The sequence below is a fragment of the Astatotilapia calliptera genome, chromosome 9 (assembly GCF_900246225.1).
Source record: "Astatotilapia calliptera chromosome 9, fAstCal1.2, whole genome shotgun sequence".
NCBI classification, from domain to species: domain Eukaryota; kingdom Metazoa; phylum Chordata; class Actinopteri; order Cichliformes; family Cichlidae; genus Astatotilapia; species Astatotilapia calliptera.
This window is the reverse complement of record NC_039310.1, coordinates 4356453-4379863: the sequence shown is the minus strand read 5'-3', so window position 1 is coordinate 4379863 and position 23411 is coordinate 4356453. Positions and strand designations below refer to the sequence as shown.

The 23411-nt window shown below is 41.3% G+C and overlaps 1 protein-coding gene across 1 annotated transcript in view; it reads right to left on the bottom strand.

Annotated features, from left to right (window-relative positions):
* LOC113029742 (NLR family CARD domain-containing protein 3-like) overlaps positions 1–23411 on the bottom strand; it is a 97783-nt gene that overhangs the window by 49085 nt on the left and 25287 nt on the right. The window contains exon 8 of the mRNA XM_026180733.1: positions 8483–8499. Within this exon, the coding sequence (XP_026036518.1) occupies positions 8483–8499 (17 nt within the window). The remainder of the gene's footprint in view (positions 1–8482; positions 8500–23411) is intronic.

Here is a 23411-nt window from a genome sequence, read left to right as displayed (position 1 = left end):
CTTCAGCCTGTGCTTCGTCTGGTCCTGTGCCCGCCGGGCCATGGCCGGCACGCCTGACACTGGAGAGCCGCCGCTGCCTTCCGCGCGGCCGGCCTCCTGAACTGCTCCGTCGTCTCCTTCGCCGCCGCCGCTGCCTTCCGCGCGGCCGGCCCCCTGAACTGCTCCGTCGTCTCCTCCGCCGCCGCCGCTGCCTTCCGCGCGGCCGGCCCCCTGAACTGCTCCGTCGTCTCCTTCGCCGCCGCCGCTGGCTTCCGCGCGGCTGGCCTCCGGACCAGCTCTGCCACCTGTGCCACCCGCCTGGTCGGCCCCCCGATCGTGTGACCCGTGAACTCTTGTTCCTGTGGGCAGGCTACAGCCAGAGGCTGTGTCAATCAAACGATAGGAAATGTTTTGAGAAGTACAAAAGATTCACAAAAGGTGAAATTGGTCATTCTTTGTTCTTCACACTGTGCTGTGTTGATGATATGTGACTTGTCTCTGCTTGTGTGGTATTTCATAATCTGATGTATCAAATGGGTGGAGAAAGTAAAAATTAAAAACTGAGTAAACACCATGGCCGAAGAGGATTTGGAGAAACTCAACGCGAGTTGAGACAAGAACACACTGACAAAGTCCGGGTGTGGAGACGAAATTCTACTCGGTAGAGTTTAAAGAAATTGTAAGTTTCCCTTCTTACTTCATTTGACTCATTATAGATTATTGATGAGTGGAGACAAACATTTTATTTAAAAAAAAAAAAGTCATCGAATGATTATTTGAATTGTTTCAAAACAGAAACTGTGTGGTTTTTTTCTGTGAACAAAACTGTTGTGTTTTTACTGAACCAGTCTGTAATGTTTTGCTGGCTAATGTCAGCTTGGTTTTAGTAGAAACCTGCTGCTCCCTAGTTAATTTGAATAGACTCACAGCTGTAACTGTGGAGAGCATGTGTGATCATATTCTGGGAACGAGAGCAACAGAATAGTTAGTTCATCATGTTTTCTGCCTGTTGGGGATGTTTGTTGTTTTGATTTCCTTTTGGATTTGTGGATTTTGTGATGTGGACCCTTTTCTATCAACAACAATACAGCTAATAACCAGTAGTAGGTAGTTTCCAGTTTCATTTCATGCCTTCTTTATACATTAGGGTTCTTTACCACCTGCTTTCAAAGAGTTATGTGTTTTTATTGTAATATCTGATCTGTTTTGCCTCTGACATTTGCCCTCAATACAGTAAAAATGACTAGAGATCAAAACCAGACTACTGAGACTAAACCTAACAAGAAGTAAACTGAATTGAAATAAAATAAAACCCTGGTGGACGGGGCTGTGGCTCCCCACACTCCCTAGCAGATCATTACATGGAGAAACCTTTGGAATGCAAGCATGCTGATCCACACAGGTATGCACACAGGTGTACACACGAGTGTTCACAGACGCGCACTACAGCTTTCTTGGCTGCTGCCTCAAAGCACATTATGCGCTGTCTATCTTGCGTGCTGCACAATATCGTTTATTATTTAGTATCTACTGATATCTACTGCTAGCTAGTTTATTGTGATGGTGCTGTTTTTTTTATTATGTTGCTCTTTGCTGTTTGCTTTCTCTTCTGTTTTTTTTTTCTCCATACATGTGACCCAGGTGTTTTTTTTTTCTTTCTTTCTTCCCCCCCTTCTCACCGTCTCTTCTCCCCATTGGTTTTCTTTCTCTCCCTCTCTTTCTTTCATTCTTTCCCCCTGTCCTATCCCACAGTCATGTCTGTCCCGTTTGTAGCAACTGAAAATAAAATAAATTCATAATTATAATAAAGGTCAATCAAATGGACCAATATGGCAAGGCCATGATGATCCACTTGGTAAAATAAATCCGCTTGGCATCTTTCTTGGCCTTAGACAACAATTCTGATGGCTAAAGATCCAAACGGGACACAAAAAAAAAATATATATATATATTTAAAACAGGACAGAAACTGTGGTCTCCTGGCTGAAAGGCTTCAAACCCCAATGCCACTCCTAACATGGCCACACTAATGCCAGAGGACACCTTTTGCATGTCTCTGCAACACCAGGGATGAAAATGTGTTCAAATAATTGGTTGCAAAACTAAAAAAAAATAAAATAAAAAATAAAAAATAAAATAAAACAAAAACAAAATAAGGAAAAACCAGATTAGAAAATATAAAACGATAAAAACTCTTGTCAACAAACAGAAATTCTTTTTGATGAATAAATAAAAACATGAAGCTGTGAACAGTTGATGTAAAAGTGTACTTCTACACAGCAAATCCAGCATGTCCAAATTAACACTGTCGGATTTGATTTCAACACTATTAAAGTGTCTATATGGGTCCACACCAGAGAGTGTTAATTTAACTCTTTTTGGAGAGTTGATACGTTAACTCTGATTTAGTGTTAAACACCAAATCTGTCTGGAGTTGATAATTTAACACTTGGTGTTAAGAGTTTATATATTAACTCTCAAAGAGTATTTTAGTTTAACTACGTAAGAGTTATCTTCTAATTCATTCTAAAAAATGGGAATTTTACTGTTCTGAACTTCTAGAAATTTCTTTTGGAAATAAACATTTACTAAAAAGATGCAATGGTTTTTGAAAAACATTTATTCTGAACTGTGCACCACAATTTCAAAACATTTTCTGAAAGATGTAACAGTATACATGTTCTCACTTTCATTAGAATTTTGTTTATCAAAAGGTCTGACATGGTAAATGCAAATAACAGCATCTCATCACTTATTTCTTCAATACAATATGCATGTCCTTCATTCATCCCTTTGTGGAACTTCAACGCACTTCTGCTCTCCCCCATATTCCATCTTCACAAGCATATCCTGTGCGGAGATCGAATATAAATTAGTTGACACTAATTAATGGCACAAATAATCCAGTAAACAATTGCAGCACAGTAAAAAAAAAAGAAAAAAGGAATCCTCTTTGAGCCATTACTTGTGTAAAGTATTTTCCCAAAAGACAAAGACACAGGCAACAGGTAATACTGAACTAAATGTAAAACCTCAACCTTTTTCATTTTTACCTAAACCGTGTGCACAAAACTCTGGAGGGATCTATGCTAACGTAGAACCCAGTCAGGACGTCTGCTACTGCTGTTTGCTCGTGTTTTTTATGGGCGATCGTTTTCAGGCTTCAAGTAGCACCATTATACCAACATTTCACATTCTAGACATTGTTTTAGGTGTATTTGACCAAAAGTTTGACTGAAAATTCACATGCAAGCTTTTTTCAAGGCTGTGGTATTTGCCCGCAAACAATACCTTTCAGCTAGCTAAAACAGAATATTATGCTATCAGCGAGCAACATGGCTAATGCCTTTCACACAACTTTGTCTCAACTCCAAACAGCCACAGAAGTAAAAGCTCATAATAATAATTGAAACAATCTTTGAAAAAATGACTTACCAAGCATGGCAAACAACTCAAATATGTAGAGCAAAATGTTCTGAAACGGCTTCACTTCAGCTTCGATTGGAGCCGTGCTGGGGGCGGAGTCTGTGAATTTACTCTATCCGGTTGTTCAGTGATGACGCGACGAATCCTACTTCCGGGTCTAAAGTAGTCTGCGTTTAATATGGCTTTTGTGTTGTTAACATGTTTAATGTTATGTATTTTCTTCTATTTGATCTCAAAAAGCTCCTAAAACAGTCAGTGATCACTGTTGACCTCCCTCGGCTTTTATTACCGCTAATCATTTATTTAAGCTCAGTTTTTAAAACCTTAGGATGTAACTACAGCCCAGCCCATGCAGCAGTATATGAATAACTAACCTCATATGTGGATGGATTATCTCAGTTGTTCTCCTGGCTGAAGTTTGGTCCTTTTACAGCATCCTGCCATGCGATTACATTTGTTCCTGACCACCGAGAACACTCACGTTAACTTTTATCGAGTGGGAAAAAAGTTAGCTTGTTTATATTATGCTAACATAGCTGTGTCGCTAGCGGTCACGTAGCACATCATTATATACCAGGTAGGAGGTATATGTTATATACCAGGTAGGAGTTAATGTTTCCATTTTAACACCTCCAGATTTGACAGAGAAACACTCATTTTTAACACTCGATTTTAACTACTATCATTTTACACCTCAGAGTTACATTAAAAGAATGTGACTCTGCTTAGAGTAAAATTAACTCTACTTTTGCAAGGAGACTATTAACACCAAAACATTTAACACTTTTGAATTTGCTGTGTATATTTCTTGTTAAACATGGTTACAGCTTTGATGTTCAAAGACACATCCTGTAAACCGAATGTACAGTCCAAACTTGTACTCAGATTTAACCAACCATCAGTTTCTGCTGGGCTTTACTCAGACAAACATGCACACACAAACACTGACGTGCATGTTGCTGCTATATACAGTTTTCCTCAGGACAAAGTTGGTCTCCTGTAGCTGCAGCTTATAAAAATCCATGTTATACAGTTTCTTCTGTGTAATAAATATATACCATCCATCCATCCATTCGCGTCCGCTTCTCCTTTTCAGGGTCGCGGGGGGCGCTGGAGCCTATCCCAGCTGTCATAGGGCGAGAGGCGGGGTAGACCCTGGACAGGTCGCCAGTCTGTCGCAGGGCCAACACACAGGGACAGACAACCATTCACACTCACATTCACACCTATGGGCAATTTGGATTAACCAATTAACCTATCCCCACAAGCTGCATGTCTTTGGACGGTGGGAGGAAGCCGGAGTACCCGGAGAGAACCCACGCAAACACGGGGAGAACATGCAAACTCCACACAGAAAGACCCCGGCCTGATGGTGGAATTGAACTCAGGACCTTCTTGCTGTGCGGCAACAGTGCTAACCACCGTGCCACCGTGCTGCCATATATACATTTTTTTTAAGTATTGAAAGATATAAGTATTTTTCAGATGAGCAGCTGAGACTTATTCCAGGTACCACATGTTTGGACTTGTTCAGGGCAAAGTGATCATGGTTAAATTAACAGAGTCAAAATGCAATGACTCCATCAGCATTTATAAAACACCATAGTGAATGCCCCAGTGTTAGAGGAAATATCCTCAGTTTGTAGTGTTAGTTGGGTTAAAAAACAAACAAAAACCTTGCTTACGAACTTTTGATAGATATAGATTTATTTAGACTTTTGATGTCTCTTCGCTTTCAAAGAGTTCTGTTTTAATTGTAATACCTGAATTAATGTACTTTAATCTAGCCTCTGACACTGTAAATACAATAATAATTAATAAAGATGGAAACTAATAGAAACTAAACAAAAACTATTTATTTTCAAAAAAAAAAAAAAGACAAAAAATTGAAATGAGCAAATTCATTTCAGTTCAGAGGCACCTGGACTTCCGAGACACACTGAGCATGTGCAAAGGCTCGGCAAACCGAGACAATGCCAGCCTTTGACATGTTTGAGAAACTAGTCAACAACGGTTGGTAAAACATACTTTTTAGAAAATATTAATCTCGAAGGAAAATTGTTACATCCAAATGGTAAATGAAATGAAAATGAAATAAAAATAAAATAAAAATGAAAAAAGCACAAACAAAGCAGGAAGACGTTGACCTTGTTCAACAGCTGAGAGCTGCACACATGGAAGCTAATGAGAGCAATTCAGATGAATTAACATCTGTCATGAACCGAAGTTCCGTGCGCAAGCTGGACCCAGAAGCAGAACACACACACCAGGGTAGGAGAGAATAAAGAAAGCAAACTTTATTATAACTAAAGGTGTCCCGTGAGGGTAGCCGGAAAAAACAACGTGTGGAACCCAAAAAGCCGAAGGACCGGGGAGGTGAGCCGCGCAGGGAACGCCGAGAGCGGGGCTGTGGGAGGCTGCAAAACAAAAGGAGAAACAGATTACAGGGGTGCGGAAAAAAGGCAGCATACGAGGGAAGGGGGAGTATGCGTCTTACGGTGACAGCCGGGCTGAGTGAACCAGAGGGGGGGGGGGGGGGGGGGGGGAGCTCCAAAAGGGGTCGAGGCGGCGAGGCTGATAGTGATCCGAATCTCAGGCGGACAGGTGAACAGGCAGGTGGCTCGTAAAAACGCCGAGTTGTGATCTGAGTACACAGGGTAAAACAGTGTTAGTTCCGATGGATAATTTGTCATAAGGGCTTTTCCCGCAGGTGTACGTTACCGCTGAGAGGCGACTACGGACTGGCGTGGAGCAGCAGGTAGGGCAGGATTAAATAGTCCACCTGGTGATCGCCTGGGATGGGATGCAGGTGTGGGGTTAGCAGCCACGCCCGTGGGCGTGGGCATCCCAACAGCACCCCGGACGCCGGGCCGCGGACCATGACAACATCCTTGATTACCAGGATTATGAGAAAAGAACAAAACCGAACATGGATGCACCACTTGTATAGGTTTAATACCCGTAAATAAACGGTTAATCCCACAAATCACTGCTAAATCATAGAAGACATAGAAAACATAGTTTCATGTCAATTCTGGACCCCTCCTCTTGATGCACGGACACTCCCATGAGTCAACTCAGCAGAACTCGATTCCTTTCTTAAAGAAAAAGGTTAGTTAGCTCATGTCCCAGGCAACATCAGGGCGCCTCCTCTGGAGTAGCTCCACTCCGGACCTGTAACCCTGCAATAAAAGATGTCAGTATGTGTTGCATATTAGGTTTGCTTAACACCTGGCTCCACAGGTGCCTGCATCCACGCTACCATTGCCTGGAAAAGATCTGGAGGTTAAATCAAACTTCACACTTGCAAACAATTGTAGATCATAAGAGTAATAAAGTATTCAGCATCAAAGTTAAGTATCATGTGCAGGTTTTGTCAGATCATTAAACCACTATTATTGCCATAGTCAGTGACTTTCCTTAAGCAAGTCACTCATGTCATCACTATGAACTCGACAGCAGTCAGATAATGAGCCCAACACTAAAAATGTCACACAATCACTGCACTTCTGCTCTAACATCACTGTCTGTGCTGAATCCTTCACGAGCACTCTTAGAGAGAAACAAACATCAGCAAAACACACGAAGCATCCCGGAGGTCAGTCCTGGATCAACAGATTCCAGAGGTGCTGCAAAAAGGCCATAACGTTAACACTGTGCTGTAAAAGAAGTAATACTGGTTTCAAACACAGTATGTCTCACTGCATTCACAGTTCCCCTGTAATATTCACATTTTCTCAACAACATAGTGTAATTGCATAACCAACATATAGCCAGTAAACACAGTTAGAGTTTGTATTGTTGATTGTCATTTATGCTTAGAAATATTTAACCATAGATGCTTAGAGGTGTATAATCAATTGTGTAGTGATAAGTTGTGTGATCTTTAACAGGCTACAGAGGCTTGGTGTGTATTCCACACTAGAATGCACACCTATATCCTGGGAGCATGGGAAAGTTCGTACCTTGTCTTAATTGTTTTATGGTAGGATTAACGTAGCTACGTCTGTTTTAGTCTAAGTGCTTTTCTGTTTAGATGAACTGCTGGACTTCCTCACCGGGGGGGGGTCTAGTCTACCCTCTTCCTGACCAAGGATGTTTGACCCTTTGATCAGCAACACACACACACACACACACACACAGGCAAGGTACTCTTTGTTTGTATGTAGACGTCGTATGTTAATCAACCTATGCATATTCATGTAACCTCAATAAAAGGACAGTGGTATGGGAGGACGGACGAGAGCGACTGGGGTCAAGCGAAGGGACGGCGCTCTGTCCGGTCTCTCCCGTGCACGAGTAACATGAAGAACTTTGCCTACTTCATGTCTTGCTTAGCAGTGTAATTATATTGTCTTCAACGTTCCAGCGGATGGGTTCAAGCTACAAACCTATCAAACACAGTTTCCTTCACACATAAACCCAGTAATCCTGTGAAAAAAACATTAACCAGTTGTGTGTCCTGCTATAAATCACATGATCAAATCACATGATTAACCCCCTGCTGTAGAAAAGAGAATGCAAATGTTAGCGCTGCGCAGGTATATACACATTTTCTCTGTGAGCAATACTCATGAATAATACACCCCTGGTACATTCACAAACACGGAGAAAAATGACAGCTAAAAAGATTACATTTGCAGAGTCGACATAGTCATGTGACCCAGCGTTTCCTCCTGGCCTGCATTTTTACCATTGCAAAAGACACACACACAGATGCATCCGGCCCTCTGCTCTGATAATGTGTAGCTTGCTCATCAGCTTAGAAGTGACCGCAACGCAACCTCACACAGTGTTGGTTGGTTCGCCGCACAAAAGACGCAAATACTTGCACAGTGATAAAGATTTGAATATTTAATTCATCTTCTCCATCTTGTAGTTTTAGCTTTTGTATACAGGGTTCAGCATATTGCTTGTTTTTATAGTTGTGCTCTACATCTCAACATAATAGGATGACAGGCTTTCACACAGGTCAAGTGCCTCTATGCACTTCATTAGTTTAGGTATTTTCCTATTTTCCTTCATCTCACATGTCATTGTACTGAATTTGAGCAACCCTAAGCTTGATGCAGACTACTTTTAGAATTTATCCACCTCAGTTAAATCTATGGTCTGGAGCACAGGCTGCCGTTGATCAGGGCATATCTTAACTGCTGCTGGTGTGGGCATCTCTGCATGCTCATCAAGGCCGCTGTGTTTTCAGAAAACGTCTAACATTTGACATTTTCCAGCAGCCAGTTTACCCTCAAAATCACATTGTTTATGGCAATATCCAAAAAGATTTGCTCTGCCCGGAGCGATTATTATTATTTTTTTAATGAATGTGCCGTCTCCCTGTGAGGCAGTCTTGCTTACTCGGGAATCCATGATAACAACACAACCGGTGCCACAGACCACGCCTGCTCCGCACTAATTCACACAAACGCACACAAACACAACAACACAATTTAGGCCTACCATGGGCGATTGTAGGTCAAGAGTTGGCAGTTTGCCTTGTAATTGGAAGGTTGCTGGTTTGAGCCCCGGCTTGGTTGTTGTGTCCTTGGGCGAGACACTTCACCTACCGCCTACTGGTGATGGCCAGAGGGGCCGATGGCGCCATATGGCAGCTTCTGTCAGTCTGCCCCAGGACAGCTGTGGCTACAACTGTAGCTGCCTCCACCAGTGTGTGAATGTGAGAGTGAATGAATAGTGGCATTGTAAAGCGCTTTGAGGGTCACTTTTATTTCCACAAATGATTTTCCTTTTGCTTTAGAAAACTCCACCATTGTCCTACACGCAGGTGATTCAATGTCAAATGTTATATTGAATCACATTCGTATTTGACAGTGGGAGGTTCTGTCATTGAACAGGTCTCTGAGACAAAGTTTCTCAGTTTAACTGTTAACAGTATGTTAAATTGGACAGTCACATAAATCAATTATTGACAATGGACAGGAGTGTTGCCATTGCAAAGCACCGCAGAAAATGCATTTCTAATAGAGTAATATAATAGTAGTAAACATTATTTTTGTCACATTTAGATCATTGTACAATAATTTGTTCAAGCACCACTGAAATAAAAGTTCCAAATTTCTCAAATCAAAGCAGTTTGTTTAATTTTAAACTGGCCATTCAATTTAAACTATGTTCAGTTTAAAGTTACCTGGTTGTCAAACTAACCAAATGCAGAGGACAGTGCAGCATAGAGGAATTCACTTCCACAGTTTTTGATCTTAGGAATGAACACAAAAAAATTGAGACATTATATATTTACACATAAATAATCCTTAGAATTGGTTATTTTTGTTTGGTTGTTGACATTTTAGGTGATGAGCATGTCGGGCCCTTGTTAATAAGTTAATAATTTATAAAGCAAAAGTGAGTCATATAAATGTTTATTTGAAACAATTAAGATGTGTTTAATGTGAAGATGTTGGTTTTCAATTGTTCTGCTGCTTTTGAGCATTTTCTTTGTCTTTTATGTAGTACACGTTTTATGTATGTTTTTTAAAACATTTCTCGGACCCCAGGTAGAGTAGCTACTGTTATTGCATGAGCTAATGCGGATCTTAACTCATTCACTGCCATTGACGTCTATAGACGTCAATTACGTTTTTCAATGGGAGGGGCTAGAAATAAATGTTTCACTATGTACATTTTATTTTTTCATATATTTGTAAATAAATTGTTTTGATAAAACACAACCTTTCTCAGTGTTATTTCTGTTTTATAGAAGTGAAAAACTATTTTATATGTTAGAGGTGTCACAAAGCAAGAAATATTAGTGTCAAAGGCACTTTTCTGCTTGAAATGTATTTTTCACAAAAAGCTCGTTTTCTCCCTTTTTTTGGTCAAAACAGGCATTTTTGGTGGAACCCACCTCTCTTCTACAGCTGATTACTAAAGAATGGAAAATGGTAGAAACAAGCTTTTTTTATGGATGAAAGAAGAGAGTCTGTTCTTCATTTTGGTAGGTTCAGCGTTTATATGATCATAACACACAGTTTTCTGTGGCTCTTCAAAAATGAGTAAAAATGCTCAAAAACCCTGGCAGTGGGGAGTTACCTGATTTGAAAATGGCTGGCAGTGAATGAGTTAACAAACTAAACTTGGAAAAAACTAAAACAAACTAAAGTGGAAAAAGGACAATTTCAAAATTAAAAAATAAATAAATAATAGAACAAAAAAATGATGCTGTGTATGTGGTGTATGCTGTACAGTGCAGCGAGGAATGCCCAGACCTCTACGTTGGAGAGAGTTTTTCGCCCACCACAGAAACCTTCCTATGAAGTCCTCTAAGAGCAGCGGTCTCCAACCTTTTCTGTGCCACGGACCGGTTTGTGCCCGACAATATTTTCAGGGACCGGCCTTTAAGGTGTCGCGGATAAATACAACAAAATAAAACTAGTACCGGTACCGAAAAAAATAAGATTTATTCATAACACAGTGAAAAGACCCAGGAAAACCGAGTAAACGAAAAAAATGATAACAAAATAACGCTGAACACCGATAAAAACCCTGAAAACCATAGATTTCATACCCGAGTCTCTCGCGGCCCGGTACCAAACGACTCACAGACTGGTATCGGTCCGAGGCCCGGGGGCTGGGGACCGCTGCTCTAAGACACCTCTAAGGTGTGGATGACAATGATGGATGTAGAACTGACCTTTTTATGTAAGATGACAGTTCCAAAGCAAACACACGTGGTCGATGCTGAGAGCGGTCCTGTTGCTGAGGTTGGGGTCATCCTGTAAACTCTTAGGAACTACCTCCAACGCTTCCGTGACTGGGATGCAAGTGAAGAGAGATGTAACATCGTACGAGACCATGGTCTCATCTGCCTCCGTAATGACACGATCATGTCACAGACCCTGCACTCTGCAGCTGTTTTTGAGTATGATCCACTCAGTCACCTATAGCATCTCCTAGTTTCTGGCTTCGATTCTCAGCCTGTTGGAAGGCAGCTCTGAACACCACATCCAGAACACCTTGGATTTTGTTGAGACACTATGATGGCATTTGTATTATGTGCATTGTCGTTAGCCATGTTCTCACTGATGTATAGATGCTTCCACAGACAGAAATATGTTGTTCTCTCTCTTTTTGTTCTCCAGTTTGCAGACATCATGGGTGCTCATCAGTCCACCATTTATATCACAAACAAGAGCGACCGGTACACCCTTTGTGAGCCCAGGTGAATGCACACTTGTTCTTTAGTGTTACAGTCATGATTTCTAAAGTGGGCAGCATCTTTCTGTTACTGTAAAGCAAATTTCTACACGTGAAATATCTTAACTGCAAGCAGTTTAAATCTATTTTTTTCACTTTCTTTTACAAACTCATACATACTGACCTTTCATGCAGGTGAGTGCTGCTGAATAAAAAGTAAGATACATTCACATCAAACCAAGTAGAATCGAGCTCAGCAGCATAACACTTGTGTTTGTGCAAAGAAAGCTGCAACGGAGACAAACACTTAACACATCAGCACTTGAAATTAGAGTCATTTATAGGAAGTTACATGTTTGTCTTTGAAACGTTTTTTACTGTAACTGAGAAGCTGCCTGCACATCGCCTCACAGCTATATGTTTCTTTCTCTAAACAAACTGATCACCTGCCTCATTAGGAGGAGGATGGATCCTGTTTGAATAAGAATATTAATTCATATTTTTCTCTTTTCTGAACAGTCTGCATCTTGTTAGCGGACGCTGCCAAATCCCATTGCCAGCCAAACTTGAGCCTTCTGAATGTGGCAACACTCTGTTCTCTGGCAGCACCGGGCGTGGATCTGTTGGAGTCTTCACCTACGATCTCTACGATACAGCTGCAAAGAGAGCTGATAAGAAAATAGCCGTCATGTTCTCGGTTCCTTTTGACAAACGCTTGTACTCTAACTGGTGCGCAGTCGGAGTCTTTGGTAGGGAGACAAACTGTGATAGTGCTCTTTATCGTAAGATGTATTACAGTCCTGAGAGAGGGTTTGTGAGAGGAAAAGCTGATGGTCATGATCTGACTCACACAGTTGACGATGTTACTGTTAAATCCAGCATGACAAAATTCAGCGTTGCAACACTGAAAGTTGAAGTACACAACATGGAACAAAATTAATTATGAAAATGGTCAGATTGCTTCACTTTAGCCTCTCAATACCCTACAATATTACTGTAGACTCACCAACACAGCAGACTAATTTCTGAGCAGATAATAATAATAAGCAGTTTAATAATAAAATGACACTGAAAACCAAAATCAGTACAGATGCTTGCAGTTGATTTTGGGGTGAAACTCATCCATACACAACAGAACCTGCTCCTGACAGTTTGAGGTTTTAATCTTCTGAGCTGCAGCTGTTTGAATTTGTGAACCAGCTTTATAGTCCAGTAAATTCAGGGTTAACCCTAAGTTTACCAAAATGATTCAAAATCCTCTGGAGTTAAAAGCTGTAGTTCTTTAAAAATAGAGTTTTAACATTTTACAAAATAATCTCTAAACTGTGAGGCTGCAATGGGAGATTTCAGGGATTTAATAACCTCTTATTGGTTTTGCTGGTGTTACGGGTTCAAATATTGAGGATGAGAACAAAAACAACTATGGTCCAGAAGAGTTGGACAAACAAATGATTTTAATGAACACACACGTGGGGAGATGAACACTGCACACACCAGCATCGATCTCTGCCCAATGATACACAAGCAGTTGTTTTTATAACATCGGGGTTTTGTTTATGACGCCCCCTCATGCGTCGAACAGATACAACACATGCATGAGTTTAAAACCACAAATGTTCTGTTGATGAATTTTGACACATTTAAAAGGACATCTTCTCCGTCTCGAGGCTGCTTCCTGTTAATCTTCTAACTCTCGCTTATCTCCTGGAGCAAACTGTCCCTTAGGCAGACACAATTTTGCAGTCACAAGCTTTTGCAAACTATTATTTGAACTCTTACCTAGACATGAGTCTAACTACTGTTTGTGTGTGTGTGTGTCTCGACCTCAAAATGCACTCAGCCTCACCCCGCCCGTTGACGCTTCTGACCTTTTACCAGACAGAGGCTCTCTGTAATATGTGTAATCATCTGAACTAAGAACATGTGTAATCTATTGAATAAATGCTTTTCCAAAATGCCACTGCTCAAAGCTTAATAAAAAGGATAAATGAATAAAGGATAACCTGATATATGTGGTTTGTAAGTGTGTTCTTTAGACAAGAGATGGTCTGGACATAGCGCCAAACAAAGCTTACGACCCTCGATTAATTGACTGAGCTTCAACTCTTTAAATAAGCACAAAATGCAAGGTGTGTAGAAAATGATTATGACTGCACCTGTAATACAAGTTTTAACGTAAGGCCAACCGCTTCAATAAATGCTTTGATGAAATGATAATTAATGATGATGGTTATGAATAATAGCATTAAAATATTTGTCTAAACTCCACACTGGGAATACTTGCTGAGGAAAAACTGATTATGTGTTTCTGCCTGTGCATTAATTTAGATATGAGGTTTATGGTTTTCTGAGTCCTGGGCCCTGTTTCAGGAAGCCGGTTTAGTGGAAAAACTGAGTAAGTATACCCTGAGTTAACGAAAACTCTGGGTTTTCGGTTTCACAAAGCGAGTTCAGCTGAAGCCTGAGTGAGTCACTATGACGACACACTCCGTGAAGCTAACCTGCCCCCTAGCAGGTTTACTTCAACTAACCCTGACTGTCTCCGCCCCTTTGTCGGAAACCTGACTGTAGGAAGTGTCAGACATGGCGTGCCCCTTCCTTGAAGAGCCAGTAGATCGTGAAGCCCAAATTCTCCGCAGAGCTCTCTGCCGGGAGAGAGTGATCAGAGCGCGTTTGGACATTTTATCATTTCCTGATGATTGTCTGTGCGAACGTTGCCGTTTCTCAGCACAATCTATAAGTTATTTGAATAACATCCTCAGGCCATATATTACGCATGTGACACATCGCGGACATCCTCTCAGTTCTGTACGTATTATTTGTATTGCACTTCGTTTTTTTGCAAACGGGAGCTTTCTGTATAATATTGGTGACGCTGAGCACGTTTCCAAGGCTACCGTCTGTCGGGCAGTCAGGAATGTTACAGTTGCACTGAAACGTCTCCTGTACTCGTTTGTGGTGTTCCCCGGTCATAGACCCACAAGATTTATCAAAGAGGGATGCCACAAAGTTGTAGGTATCAGGATGACCAAAACTTAATTTATGATGTGGTGATACTTGAACTACTACTTAAATTTTACATTTATTTTCAGGGTTCCCAGGCGTGATTGGCTGTATAGATGGTACTCACATTCCAATTATTGCTCCTTCAGTAAATGAAGGAGACTATGTGAACAGGAAGTCTTTCCACAGCATTAATGTACAGGTACATAGTTCCCTGTAGCATTTCAAACTAACAGATTATTTCATCATAGTAATGGATGCTAATTTGTGTTCTCTGCACTGTGAAGATCATATGTGATGCTGCCAACATTATCACAAATGTGGAAGCCAAGCAGCCAGGCTCTGTCCATGACACACAAATATTCCGTGAATGTACACTGAGCACAAAATTTGGACATGGTGAGTTGAGAATACTTTAAAATATATAAAGACCAATTGCTTCAGGGACATTTGAACTGAAGTGTATCCTTCTGTCTTAGGAGAGTTCACTGGCTACTTGCTTGGTGATAGGGGGTATCCATGTTTACCCTATTTGCTTACCCCTTACCCTGACCCTGAACCGGGCCCACAGCAGCGAAATAATCTGGCTAATTGCAGGACAAGAGCCAGAATTGAAATGACTATCGGAATGCTTAAGGCCCGGTTCCAGTGCCTGCAAGGACTCAGGGTCACCCCAGAAAGGGCATGTGACATTATTGTGGAATGTGTGATTCTTCACAACATTGCCACAATTAGAGGAGAACACTGTCCTTCTGAACCAAACAGCAGTGATCCAAACCATGAACATCCTGACCCTCCCACGGACATACAAGATGGAAGCGCAGTCAGAGACACCATATGTCACAATCATTTCCTTTGACCCATCACCTCAACATGTTGAAAGAAGAATAAACAGATTTTTTGTTCAACTGGCTTTATTGGTCGCCTGTATTTCCTGTACACAAAGTATTAAAAGATGTAAACCTCATAAAGTGTCTCTGTTGCTTCCTCCTCTGTAACAGCTGTCAATGTTTCTTCATTATTTTCCTGTAGTAAAGAAATAAACAACATTGCTGTTCTACTGTAAACTCATATAATCTGTGGAGTATTACTCACAACTGCATGTTGGTCTGGCTCAACAGGAGGCTGCACCAGATGCAGTACACCACCACCATCAACTGATAGAATATGAGGTTTATACAGGTCACTTATAACTTACAAGGGACCAAATGACAATTAACAAACATACCAATCACCTTACACTTCATTGTCATTATGCTCTCAAAGACAACCAAGACTGAGGCAAGGCAAAATCAGTAGGAAAATAACTTCACTACAAAATAATTCATTATGGTAAAGAGTTTATCAAATGAATGAGTAGCACTGCAAAGGTGACTGTGAAGAAAGGATGTATGCACATCATGTATTATTTTGAATTTACCCCCTATGTAGGCACTTGTGTCTTGCGGGGTTATTGACTCAGAGGATGTCCCCGCAGAGATGCCTTCGGCCACAGGGCGCCCACTGTTTTGGCTGAGGGCCAACTGCTCAGCCTCTGTGAGTGGTGGTGGTGGAGGACCCCCACCTGTTTTTCGGGCCTCCGCTTTTTTTCTGTTGGCTATAACGGGCCACATTTGAGCATACAGAGTAAGCAAATATGTACTTGTAATGTGCTCAGATAATTTCAATAAGTGCTTACAGACAGAAAATTAATGTAGCCTCTAACTGCAATTGATTTACATGGGACAAACAGACCAAGCACTATGGCTCATAATACAATTACACCTTACCTGTTTGGACTATATTTTTATATTTCATTTTTACTTGCTGCCAGGAACGTTTGGGGCCTGTTGGGTTGCACCTGCGCTCACATCACGTCACAAAATAAAATGTATAAAATAACAAATAAAATAACATATGATAAAATAACGTGTTAAATGGGTGGAAATCCCTAGATCAATGTTTAAATTAACACTCACGCATTGACTCTGTCGGCTATGTTTTGCCATGCATGCTCACTTTCTTTTGCAGCTGAGGCTGTGTTACTTTTTTCCGTGGAATTTGCATGTTATCGGCATATGCTGCCATCAGAATTTCGGCCTCAAGCGCTGTGAAATACATTGACCGCGCCTTCTTTCCCTCCGTCTCCATGGTGACTCGCTTAATCTGTGCTCCGCTTATCAGGGCTTTATGTATCCTCGTCCGCGCGCTTCACTTGGGGTTAAAGCAACTCCGCGTTGACTGAACTAATTGTTATCAGCCTTTCTGAAACCGAATATTCCGAGTTGGACAGTTCGGGGTTACTCAACCCTGCGTATCGTTTTTCACTCTGAGTTTTCTAAACCGGCTTCCTGAAACAGGGCCCTGAACATGAATAAAGAAATCAGACTTTACTCAAACCGATCTCTGTGCTTTATTCACTATTCACTTTATTCTCGTTCTATTTAACCTGAACGAGCCTCTAAAAAAGGCAACAATCAATGTTTTTATTACCAATCTTCATTTTAAAGCTTAGTTTTTGAATCCTTACAATGTAACTACAGTCCAGCCCATGCAGCAATAATGACTAACCTCGTACTGTCGATGGATTATCTCAGTTGTGCTCCTGAGTAAACATTGGTCCGTTTACAAACAGAGCTGGATTAGCACCAGACAAAGGTCCGAAAAGCTGAAAATCAGCATTTGATTATTATTATTATATATCCTGTTTTTGTGGATGCACTTTTCTATCTGTCAGTGCTGAAGCAGACGTCACTGATCACATGACTCTGAGGGATGTTTCCAGCACTTCGCTGAATCTGAGCCATGAAGATTTAAAGCAGCTCTGAAGGCAAAGCAGGTCTGAGCCTGTGTTAGCAAGCTGTATCTAATAAAGTGGCAGCAAGGACTCAGTCAGTAATGATCAAAGCCAGCAGGGGGCAGCACAGAGAGGCGCTGTCAGAGGAGCAGGCTCACATCAGACTGGTCATATTCCATCATCTATACCTGAAATAATCATCAAACACACGCAGAGCAGAAACATGTGGAAACATCTGGAGCTCAGTCTCAGTTTTACCCCTCAGAGGTTTACCTCAGTCCTGCTCCTCTGCTTCCTGTTTACAGCTGACATCATGCTGTGTACTGAGGGTCATGTGGTCAAAGCGAGGCCCTGGTACTCTGACAGAGAGTACAGTCATCCTAATGTGTGACATCACTTCTTACCAGAGAGCATTCAGCTTTCACAGCAGCTAACATCCTGTCACACTGAGCATGTGCAAACACAGCTCTCAGCTTCCATCACTCACAAGCTCCACCCTCCACTTAAAAGCCCAGAACCTTGTGACCAACACAGTGCAGGTGGGAAACTCACCTGTGGGTGTGGCTGTTACTCCCCTACAATCTCTGATGTCACAGCTGCTAAATTAAAAAGCTGAAACATACAGGTGTTTACAGAGGTGTGGAGCTTTGGACGTAAACACAGGTGGAAAACTAAGCAGCAGCCATGTTTGGAGGCTCACTCAAGTCCTCCCAGCTGACAGTAGAAAAGTCTGATTTTTACTGTGAAAACCACAAACATGTTTAATGAATCATTTTTAGAACTTAGAGAAACTGTTCACGTCCAAAATCTTTCCAAATACCAAATTTATATACAAGCTTTACATGAAATGAAGCAAACTCAGGTATTAAATGTACAAATACTTGAAAGTGTTTCCACAACAATCAGGTGCATATACAATAAGATAGCACACAAATGATTTGTGCCACTACAAAAACTACTTCCTGTCCACCAGCAGACATTAAGGCTGTATCCCAATTCAGGTTCTGCAGCCTTAAAGGCCGCATTTTAAGGCCGATGCCACTGGTTTCATGTTCCACATGAAAGGAGGTGACCACAGTTTTGTAAATATCAAGACTTTTCTGACTGTTTGGGGTGTTGGACTAAGGAAGTCCAACAACATTGTGCACAAAGCAGATCTGAAGCTGTCATCACTGTCAGAGAATCACAGTTTTCTATGGTTTATGCAGTCAGCAGTGTACCACACAGCAACATTAGATCATGCGGCAGGGGTGGGCAAGTTCAGGCCTGAAGGGGCGGTGTCCTGGAGTGACATTAGGACACATTCACTGCAGCATTTCAGCACTAATATTCATCATACGCTCTATATGTTGTTTTATTATGTATGTTGTATTCTTGTACAGCACTTTGGTCAACGCTCCTGTTGTAATTAAATGTGCTATATAAATAATTAAACCATTATATGTGAACACAGATATTATTAAACTGATAGAAACACTGTCAGCAGAGAGATACTGACTGATGACAGCTTACTGCCCTCAGGTGGTCACAGTAAGGAACTGCATGATAGTATTATTGTATGTGGAGAGTTGTAGTTACTGACAGTTTCTATGGAACAGTCCAGAAGCCTGTCAGTGAAGCAGGACTAGACGCTCAGTGACGTAACTTCTGATGAGGGTGCTTCATCACCATGGAAATGGCACATCCACATGTATTAAATACTCCTTATACAAGTTGTACACTCTTACTTTAATACTAGATTCATTACGACATTTCTCCCAATTTAATCAAATGTTTTTACTGCTTTTCCTATTTCTTATTGTGAAACATCAGCAGCAGGAAGTGTGTTTTTCTCTGTGAAGACAAACCAAGTGTGAATGTGTCTTGGTGAGCTCACAGTCAATGTTTGTGCTCCTCATTTCTCTCAGCAGTCTAAGAAATGCTCACTCTGTTTGCTGTTGAACAGCTTTGATTGAAAACATGAATTCAAATAGAGATAAAATGACATCATGAGGGAATTTTTACCACCCTGTCCATCAAAAAGATGATAAGGAGAAAGTGTGAGGTGACCTCTGGGTTGAAGTGAGTGCAGCAGTGTAAAAGTGAATGAAAAGATGAAGTGAAAGCAGCTCAAACATTGCAGACTGCTTCCATCAGCTTCACATGGAGGATCACATAGAGATGATCATCTGGGACACCAAGATCAGAAAACGGGAACAGGAAAGCCCTGTGTGCTCACCACAGCAACCACAGCAGTGTTTTCTCCCTATATTTCATTTTAGACATGAGTCTAAATGTGCATTGCACTGAATTTTTGAGCAGCTGAAACAGCCTCACACATGCAATCAGAAGGAGGAAAAAGTATTTGCTAAAACATACTTGAGTGCTGTGAGCAATAAAGTCTCCACATCATCTTCCCCAAAAGTTGATTCTGTTCATCTAGATGTAGCGTTACATCCAGATGAACAGAATAAAATTTTAGGGGTTTACTTACTTGGATGATTGAGCATGGATCCACATCCTCTTATTTTCTCATTTCCTTCATCTTCCAGCCAAAAAGACTTGCTCTGTCCTCGTGAACATAGACTCAGCTATACAGACTCTCCTAATCAAAACGCAAGGAACAGGCCAATGTGTTGAGTTGAATCATTTAATAAGGATAAAGTGTGAAACTGTTGGCAAAGCCACACATAAAACCAAAAAAATGCTGCATCAATACAAAATATAACAAACACAGCAGTAAGTCACATATTGAAATGTATGAGTATAATGTTTATCTGCTTAATGACTCCCAAAATAAATGTGTGAACTGAGCTTCAGAGAAACAAAACGTGCTGGATATCGGCAATGATTTCTAGAATCAATTCGATTCGGGGAAATTTGCCTCAGTCAGAAATATTATAATTCAGATCACGTATCAGTACATTTACATATTTTTATATCTATAAAAAGAAAGCTGACACTTGCAATACTTTATCACAGGTGTGAGCATCACAGCAGATGCCTTTGTGTCAAAGTAGCTGAAGATAAAACACAGAAAAACATGAAGGAGATTTTCCTAGCCTGGATTTTATAAAAATATTCTGCAGTACATCAAAAACGAAAGAAAACCATTAATCAACATGTGAACATGACCTGATGCTGCTGAAGTGAAGCAGAGCAAAGTTACAGAGGTTTGATTACAGACACAGCTGAGAGTTTTGCAATTTTGTATCATCTTAAAACATTTACATTTGTAAGTGTTGAAAAAGCAGAAATTAGGTTTTCTTTTCAGAAGTAAAAGGAAAAGAACAGCGGCCGACACCGTTGTAAACAACGGTAGACTTGTGGGTAATAAGCGAATTAGAATCAGCGCAAAAAGGGCGTAAACACAAAGCGCGGACCTGCCGACAGATCAGAATCAGTGCTGCTTGGTGGTTGTTGAAAATGTGTGAGGTTTAACCTGAGATTCTGGCATTTCAAGCAAAATAAATTTATATTTAAAAAAAATCAATTCAGGATTTTAATGAATCGATATCACGTTATCCAAGGTAGAATCGATTTTAGTCGATAAATCGATAATCAAAACCTACGCCTACTCTTTAAACTCAACTCAGCACAGGGACACTGAGGAACCATGGTGGTTGAAGTCAAGCCCTATCCCAGGATAAAGAGTTTGAGTGAATGTGGTGTTGAAGGTGTGGAGGTGGATCAGAGTGTCAGAGGAGACTCTGTAGAAGGACAGAGTGCCAGCAGGACAGTCCACATACACTGCTACTCTGTTAGAGACACAGGAGGAGGAGAATTTCCTGCTATTGTGCCACACCTGATCGCCACGAGTGCAAAACAAATGCCAGGACTGATCATTCCATCCAAACACACAGTCATTAGTGCCTCCTTTCCTTCTGATGCTTCTGTAACTCACTGATATAAAAACCCCTCCTCTCCACTCGACCTCCCAGTAACAGCGACCAGTCAGACCATCTCTACACAGCAGCTGAGGACGAACATCAAATCTGTCTGGATGATCAGGATATGACTGAACCTTCTCCACATGTGTCACCTTCCTGTTGTTGTCAGACAGTTGGAGCTTTGTGTTCACTGTGTTTGTGTCGATTGTGAGTTGACAGGAATCTGATGGAGAGAACAAACACAATCCAGCTGCAGTTATTGATCCATCATCTGTTCATTGATTGACACTTTGATGATGACTCCTGACATGATGAAGATGGTTGAATGTGTGCTGCTTTGTTTTCATGAATCCCATTAAAAACACACTTACACTTCCTCAGACCTGGTGTCAACCATTGTTCTCCAGCAGGCTCCACCCTGAAAGGAGGAGGGGGGTCAGAGCAGCACAGTCAGCATGCACACATGGACATTACATGGCTCTCACACACACACACACTGTTACACACTGAGGAACAGTCCAACATTTTCACAAATACACTTCAAAGAGTTGAGTCATGTGAATATTGTCATCTGATTGGTTTGAATCCTCTAATCTGTCACAGAAAGAGGCCTTGTCTCCACCAAACACCCCCCACTGCTAACTAACAGCAGGAACAGACTTATTATTCAATTCAGTTTTATATAGCGCCAAATCACAACAACAGTCACCTCAAGGTGCTTTATATTGTACAGTATATCCTATGATATTAGGTACAGAGAAAAACCCAACAATCATATGACCCCCTATGAGCAGCACTTTGGCGACAGTGGGAAGGAAAAACTCCCTTTTAACAGGAAGAAACCTCCGGCAGAACCAGGCTCAGGGAGGGGCGGGGCCATCTGCTGTGATTGGTTGGGGTGAGAGAAGGAAGACAGGATAAAGACATGCTGTGGAAGAGAGACAGAGATTAATAACAGATATGAGTCAATGCAGAGAGGTCTATTAACACATAGTGAGTGAGAAAGGTGACTGGAAAGGAAAAACTCAATGCATCATGGGAATCCCCCGGCAGCCTACGTCTATTGCAGCATAACTAAGGGAGGATTCAGGGTCACCTGGTCCAGCCCTAACTATATGCTTTAGCAAAAAGGAAAGTTTTAAGCCTAATCTTGAAAGTAGAGATAGTGTCTGTCTCCTGAATCCAAACTGGAAGCTGGTTCCACAGAAGAGGGGCCTGAAAACTGAAGGCTCTGCCTCCCATTCTACTTTTAAATACTCTAGGAACAACAAGTAGGCCTGCAGAGCGAGAGCCAAGTGCTCTAATAGGGTGATATGGTACTACAAGGTCATTAAGATAAGATGGGGCCTGATTATTTAAGACCTTGTATGTGAGGAGCAGGATTTTGAATTCAATTCTGGATTTAACAGGAACCAATGAAGGGAAGCCAAAACAGGAGAAATATGCTCTCTCTTTCTAGTCCATGTCAGGACTCTTGCTGCAGCATTTTGGATTAGCTGAAGGCTTTTCAGCGAGTTTTTTGGACATCCTGATAATAATGAATTACAGTAGTCCAGCCTGGAAGTAATAAATGCATGAACTAGTTTTTCAGCGTCACTCTGAGACAGGATATTTCTAACTTTAGAGATGTTGCACAAATGAAAGAAAGCAGTCTTACATATTTGTTTAATATGTGCGTTGAAGGACGTGTCCTGGTCAAAAATGACTCCAAGGTTCCTCACAGCGTTACTGAAGGCCAAGGTAATGCCATCCAGAGTAAGAATCTGCTTAGATACCATATTTCTAAGATTTTCAGGGCCGAGTACAATAACCTCAGTTTGATCAGAATCAAGAAGCAGAAAGTTAGCGGCCATCCAGGTCTTTATGTCTTTAAGACATTCCTGCAGTTTAACTCATTGGTGTGTGTTATCTGGCTTCATGGACAGATAGAGCTGGGTGTCATCTGCATAGCAGTGAAAATGTATGCTATGTCTTCTAATGATACTGCCTAATGCTGGGCTCACACTGTGCGATTTTTGGCCCATTTTGAGCCGATTTTTGAGTCGTGCAACCGTTTTGGCAATCGGCCCGATTTTTGCCTTCATCGTGCGTCGTGCATCGTGTAGTATACGTGGGTTAACGAGACGCGATTAACACCTCACGACCAGCTCCAGATCATCGGTCGCGAGGATTTCAAACCTGTTTGAAATCCTCGTGACCGTCGTGAG